Raw genomic sequence first — 7,043 nt, 5'->3', positions numbered from 1 at the left:
GCAACCTGTTAGGATCAAAGTCAGGAAAACACCTTCAGGTGTTGTCAAAAATTTATATTAAATAATGTTGTGAAAGAATTCAACGTTGATTCTGGACGAAATCGTGAATGGATTACAATCAATTTTTTATTCAGGGGTACTGAAGAATCTGATAGTTGTCAGAATCAGAATTAAAACCGGTTTGACGTTCGAAGGAGGAATTGTATCGGTTTTGGATGTCACTGAAATCAATTTTATCTGTTTTGTTATCAGAAACAAAGCAAAAGGATAATCGCTGACAGATTTGAAATATAATAAATTAATTTATATTATTGTTACGATTTAATAAATCTTTATTTCTATAGGGGAAAACATAAGAATAAAACACATGTCATAATTATTTAGTTTATGGAAAAAAATCCATATATTTCAAGAAGATTATAAAACATAATAAACGTAATTTAACAACCAATAGGGATAATATGATTTGTAAGTGTCGTTTCGGACATTTTTAATATGTCACGATCTGTAATTTTTTTTATTGTATTCAGTAAGGTCTACAATTTCTTCATGGAAATATATACGCAGGAACAACGTTTAAAAAATATTTAATTTTATTATCAAAATATTTATTCTCCAATTGCAACTTTTCGTGCGCTTTTACAATTTTATGGTCGTTGGTAAATAATTAAATTACCAGCGGGTAGAGTTCTCAATGCTTTATTGGGATTTTAACGATTGTGACCGGTTGGCTTGACACCAAACCAGAGACGAATACAATCAGCACCAAGTTACAATCAGAGAAGAGAGTCGTACACACAAGTCCTCTGACATTTATAGGAGTTCAACGGAATTCAAAATACCGTAACTTTAAGTATGCGTAAACAAAGATAATTATAAAGACAAATGAATGATAAAGGAGAGATGACGAATATAAAGCTTAGATAAGACAGTATTGCCAGATTAGAGTTGACATTATTAGAAAATAATCTTAAACTAATGTAAATAATCCTAAACATCCTGCCCGGTCGAGTCGGTCGACTCGAAATCTTCCTTCTCTATCAATAGACATAGTTTCTGGATGGCTCGTTTCATGTATCCTCTAGCGGTTCTCAACGTGACATTGCGGACCACTCCATCCGCTCCGGGATGTAGTGTTGTCACTCGACCCAGGCACCAGTGAGTGGGAGGCAGGTTCTCTTGTTTGACTAGAACGATATCGTCCACCCTTATATTCCTCGTGCGTCGAAACCATTTGTTGCGTCTCTGCAGAATGGTTAGATACTCCTCACTCCATCGCTTCCAAAATCCTTGTTGAATTTGACGTATCCATTGCCATTGTTTCAGCCGGTTGCTAGGAATATGGTTGATATCTGGTTCAGGGACCGCTAGGAGTGGCGACCCAATCAGGAAATCACCTGGGGTTAATGCAAGTTCTCTTCAGGATCGTCGTAAAGTGGGGTTATAGGACGGGAATTGAGACAGGCCTCTATTCTTACGGCTAGTGTCTGTAGTTGACTATACCACATGACCTGCGTACCCACACATCGTGTCAAATGATGCTTAGGGACTTCACAGCAGCCTCCCAGAGGCCTCCTTGATGTGGCGCACTGGGTGTGATGAAATGCCAACGTGTGCCCGAATCTGCTAACGATCGCTGATTATTCTCACCCTGCCATGCTGCATGATCTTCCTTCACAAGTCGGTTGGCACCAACAAAGGCTGTACCATTGTCACTATATAAATCCCGGCAGGGACCGCGTCGGCTGACGAAACGAGTAAAAGTATCTAGAAAGGCCTGTGCCGATAGGTCATCAACCACCTCAATGTGCACGGCCTTGGTAACCATGCATACGAATATTGCGAGGTACGTCTTGATGTGCGTTCGAGAGCGTTTCGTTCCGATGCGTAGCGTAAAAGGTCCACAGTAATCGACACCAGATGATATGAACGGCCTTGCTGCTCTGATCCTCTGCCCGGGTAAGGAAGCCATTTGTTGCTTCAGGACTTCCCCTCTCTGACGACGGCATACTGTGCAGTTATGGATGAAACTCTTGACTGCTTGCCTGGCACTCAGAATCCAGAAGCGTTGACGAAGAGTGTTCAGCATGAGTTGCGTGCCTCCATGCAGTGTAATCTCATGCGCCTGATTTAGTAAAAGCTTGACCAACGGCGTTGACTTTGGAAAAATAATCGGGAATCGCTGATCATGCCCTAGTTCGGCCTGTTGGATGCGTCCCCGCACACGGAGGATTTGGTTCTTGTCTAGAAATGGGTTTAAAGGTATTATCCGACTGGAAGATGACAAACCTGAACGAGACGTCAATTGTCGAATTTCATTTGCAAAATGTTCCTCTTGCTCTAAACGGATTATAGTGTATAATGCGTCTTCCAACTCCTGAGCAACGATCACCGGTTGACGATAGTGTCGACGCCTTCTTAACCAGCGCAGTATAATGGCCAATGTACCCAACAATCGAGTGATGCTACTGAACCGTTCAGTTAACAAAATAGCGTGTCCGTTTGGACGACGAGTATACACCGGATGTGAAATGAGTACAATAAATTTGGTTGTATTTCGGTTTTCGGCGAGTAAGACATTTGACTCATCCTTGCTGAGGGGAACATCACTACTGTCCCCATACATCATCTCTGCCTCCTTAGGTCCATGCCACCAAAGGGGATGTACTAATAGCTCGGCGGGTGTGATACCTCTACTGGCACAATCAGCTGGGTTATGAGCCGAACGAATGTGATGCCATCGGGCGGGGGATGTCAGCTCCTGTATTCTACGAACCCGATTTGATATAAATTGTTTAAGTGTTGCTGGATCCTTCCTGAGCCAACACAATACGATTGCTGAGTCCGACCACAGATGGTAGGGAACGTCAACTAATCCCAAAGAATCTCGCACGTTCTGGAATGTCTCGGCAAGAAGCAGCGCTGCCGCAAGTTTCAGGCGTGGAATGGTAGCGATTTTAAGGGGTGCCACTTTGCATCGCACCGTTCGTGTTCGATGTCTTCGCGTAAATAACTGCTGCATAAGCATGTGAGCTGGCATCGCAAAACCCATGAAATGATGTCTGAACGCGTGGAATCATTCCCATCCACCGTTCGATACGAATTTGATTGAGCTCCGGAAGCTGTGACCGATACTTCAGCCATTCGCGGCAAAGATCATCAGGTAATGGTGAGTCCCAGGATAGACCCGCAGACCATAGTCGCTGAATGAATATTTTCCCTGTTACGATAACAGGCGATAAGAATCCAGTAGGATCGAAGAGTCGTGCCACCTCGCTGAGTACACGGCGCTTCGTTGGAATTTCTACTCTTTGACATAAATCGACGCGAAAGAATAACTGATCCTCCAGTGCGTCCCATCTTAAGCCCAAAACGGAAGCCTCACCAGCATGGAAGACATAATTAGAAAGTGACGGCTCATTAGATAAACGAATCATTACCTGACTATCGTTCGAGTTCCATTTTCTTAGAGTGAACTGTCCCGCAGATAAGATGGCGTCCACGTTCTTAGCCAGCTCCACTGCTTCGGTAACGCTTTCACAACTCGTTAAGAAGTCGTCAACATAAAACGAAGTTAATATCGCAGCTCGAGCCCGCGTCCCTTGTTGCCTTTCGGGAACCACAGCTGAATTATCATAAGCACATTGTTGTAGGGCTCGTACTGCATTGTAAGGACTGCATGCCATGCCATATGTGATGGTCTTCAGGCGATACACCTGGATCTCGTCTGCAGGAGTCTCTCGCCATATAATTCGTTGATAGTCGCGATGTTCAGATGCAACCAATACTTGCCTGAACATCTCCTCTATGTCCGCAGTTATCGCCACTCGATAGCGCCGAAAACGTAAAAGTATACTACTCAGCGAATCCTGTAGGGTCGGACCTACCAGTTGAACATCGTTCAGTGAGATTCCAGTGCTGGTAGGTGCCGAAGCGTTGAACACCACGCGGAACTTCGTTGTGACCGCATGATGAGGAATGTAGTAGCAATTGGTATGATCATAAGGTGGTTGTACTAGTTCCATGTGTCCGAGTGCTGCATACTCCCTCATAAATGAAATGTAGTTTTCCCTAAGGACTGGATCCGCAACCATGCGACGCTCCAGTCTATGAAATTGCCGTAATGCCAGTGCGTAAGAGTCACCTAGTTCCGTTGCCTTTCGTCGCAAAGGTAAGTGTACGATATAACGGCCGTCTAAGGTACGGCTATGAGCTGCGGCTGCCGTAGTCGTAGAAGCAAACGTTGACGTATTGATGGACTTGTTTCGGCATAGGATCGTGTTATGCTTACGTCCACAATTTCGACAGCTACTAGATGGACACTGTCGATAAGAATGACCTGTACGTAAACAGTTGTAACAGATCTGCATTTTCTTAAGGGCTTCAAATCGCTGCTCGATACTAAGAGCCAATAATGTAGGACACCTGGCGATTCGATGCGCTAACCCGCAATGAGCACACAGAGCTGCCTCCGTGGTAGCCACATGGGCCCTCACTGGTCGTTGCTGACGGGAAACCATTAATGAGACCGGTGGTTCAGTAACAAGGCTATGAGCACGTCTCTCTAGAAATTTCAATAGGTCTTCTAACTGTGGAATTTCTGTAGTGGAGCACCTCATACACCAATCTCTCTTAGTTACCGACGGAAGCTTTTCCACCACTATTGGTACAGCTAACGCATCCCACTGAGATATGGGGATATCCATCACACGCAATGCACGCAGCGCCTCATGCACCGTGTCCACAATAGCCAATAACGATTGTGATGACTCATGGGTAGCTGTTTTAAGGTTAAGAAAACGGGATACGTGTATTTCCGCTAGCTTCTTTTTGTTGTCATAGCGGTCCTTTAGAGCTTTCCACACCTCTTGATAGCCACCCGAGTATATTCCCCCAATTAACGGAACAGTAGCCGCATTGACTGCCTGACGAAGTTTTCCCAATTTGAACGCTTCTGGGTATGCCGAATTATGTACCAGTGTTTCAAAGGCATCTTTGAACGCTAACCATTTACACATGTCTCCATCAAATAACGGGATAGCTAACGGGTCCAATTTGAGATCCACCAAATGGCCATCCAGAGATGTTGTGGGACAATTGTGCGCTTCGTCAGCGACATTAGATTCAACCCTTGACGATGCGATGAGACGATTCAGTCTACTGCATGCCGCCGTATACAGCTCCTCTACTGATTCCAAAAGTGCATCATGTGACCCAATCTCGGAGGACGTAGCTCCTCCTACCAGACGATTATGGTTCTCCATGAAGCGCTCAAAGTGTGATTCAAGCGACTTGAGCTCTTGTTGAAAATGAAACACATCATGACCTTCCATGACACCTTCCGAGACACGTGCATGTATGCGCTTTATTGCTTTAACCGCCGATGAACGCCAATTGAGCTCCGCCATGAAACCAGACCACCGCAATTACAAAATGAAATTAAAATATTTGTCCTCACAGGAGGCACCAAAATGTTAAATAATTAAATTACCAGCGGGTAGAGTTCTCAATGCTTTATTGGGATTTTAACGATTGTGACCGGTTGGCTTGACACCAAACCAGAGGCGAATACAATCAGCACCAAGTTACAATCAGAGAAGAGAGTCGTACACACAAGTCCTCTGACATTTATAGGAGTTCAACGGAATTCAAAATACCGTAACTTTAAGTATGCGTAAACAAAGATAATTATAAAGACAAATGAATGATAAAGGAGAGATGACGAATATAAAGCTTAGATAAGACAGTATTGCCAGATTAGAGTTGACATTATTAGAAAATAATCTTAAACTAATGTAAATAATCCTAAACAGTCGTTATGGTAATGGTGAGTGGTGCGGGAAATAAGCAAAACTCTTCTGGTGAATCCACAAATTATTCATAAACAGCCTAAATTGACAGTTTGGTGTAGTTTTTGGTCTGGTGGAATCATCGGTCTGAACTTTTTTCGAAAAGAAGCTGGTGAAATTATTACTGTCAATGGAGAGCGGTATAGATCGATTATAACCAACTTTTTATGGCCGCAATCGGAAAAAGTTGATTTTCACAACATCTGGTTCCAACAACCATCATTTAACACCATTATACTACTTCTTGTGGGGTTATTTAAAGTCATTGAATAAACTAGACTCTTCTCAAGCTTTAGAAGTCAATATTGAGCGTCTTTTTCATGTCATGCAAATTGATTTTGTATAAAAAGTACTCGAAACCAAAGGAAGTCGTGGAGGCCATTAAATAAAAAAACATTTGTTTACCTTACCAATTAGTGTGTTTTATTATATCTTATATTTATCTTACTTATTGACCTATATATACTTGTAGTTTAATGTCGGCATTAAAATATGTGAATTCAGTCTGAGGATTACCCCAACTTCCATGTACTACAATTAATGATTTTCGTTGGGAGTTACTATGGATCCTAAGCTTAATTTTATTCTTCATAATGTTACAATGGTCTTTAAAGCAAAAGGTGTTGTCCAATTTGTGGCATGTTTTCTCGAAAATTATATAATTTTAATGATGGCTGCATATGAATGGAATCGGTTTAAACCTTGTTCTCAATCTTACACTCTAATATTATGAATTAAGATTTTTTGGTTGACGTTTTCCACTTCAACTCAATAAAATTAAGTGAGTCTATTACCTATGATAATATGGTAACTTAATAAAATACCAAATTTAATTGTAGTCCATTCACGATTTCCTCAAATAATGAGTGTTGAATTCTTTCGCAACGGCCTAACGGTTTTTTGTATCACCTATAACTATTGGAGGTAGATATAGAGTTATGTATCCATAAATAATTAGAATGACGAGACAAGTAAAAACCACGAAATCTTGATGAAACTTGGCACCATAAGAAGTTTGTGTTTGATACATTAGGGAGCACATCCCACTTTAGCAGCACTATCACTTGTATAATTATAAGTAATTAAAATGCGCAATTTATATTACTATCCGAGTTTTATTATTAAATATTGCACAGTAAAATTCCTTAAATTTAAGTTTATATATTATTGGATCGGGATTGTCCACACTAAATG

The 7,043-nt window shown here is 41.9% G+C and overlaps 2 protein-coding genes across 2 annotated transcripts; both read right to left on the bottom strand.

The window, feature by feature from the left end:
* Nucleotides 1–1,531: 1,531 nt before the first annotated feature.
* LOC118680586 (uncharacterized) lies at nucleotides 1,532–2,626 on the bottom strand. Its single transcript, XM_036361077.2, has one exon. It carries the CDS (start codon nucleotides 2,624–2,626, stop codon nucleotides 1,532–1,534), a length of 1,095 nt encoding a protein of 364 aa, XP_036216970.2.
* A 331-nt stretch (nucleotides 2,627–2,957) lies between these two features.
* LOC138857743 (uncharacterized) lies at nucleotides 2,958–5,853 on the bottom strand. Its single transcript, XM_070111440.1, has 2 exons — nucleotides 3,441–5,853; nucleotides 2,958–3,380 (listed from the first exon to the last, which is right to left on the bottom strand). Exons 1-2 carry the CDS (start codon nucleotides 5,406–5,408, stop codon nucleotides 2,958–2,960), a joined length of 2,391 nt encoding a protein of 796 aa, XP_069967541.1. The 5' UTR covers nucleotides 5,409–5,853.
* Nucleotides 5,854–7,043: the final 1,190 nt, after the last annotated feature.

The sequence above is a fragment of the Bactrocera oleae genome, chromosome 6 (genome assembly GCF_042242935.1).
Source record: "Bactrocera oleae isolate idBacOlea1 chromosome 6, idBacOlea1, whole genome shotgun sequence".
Classification (NCBI taxonomy): Eukaryota; Metazoa; Arthropoda; class Insecta; order Diptera; family Tephritidae; genus Bactrocera; species Bactrocera oleae.
This window is presented reverse-complemented; position numbering and strand designations above follow the sequence as displayed.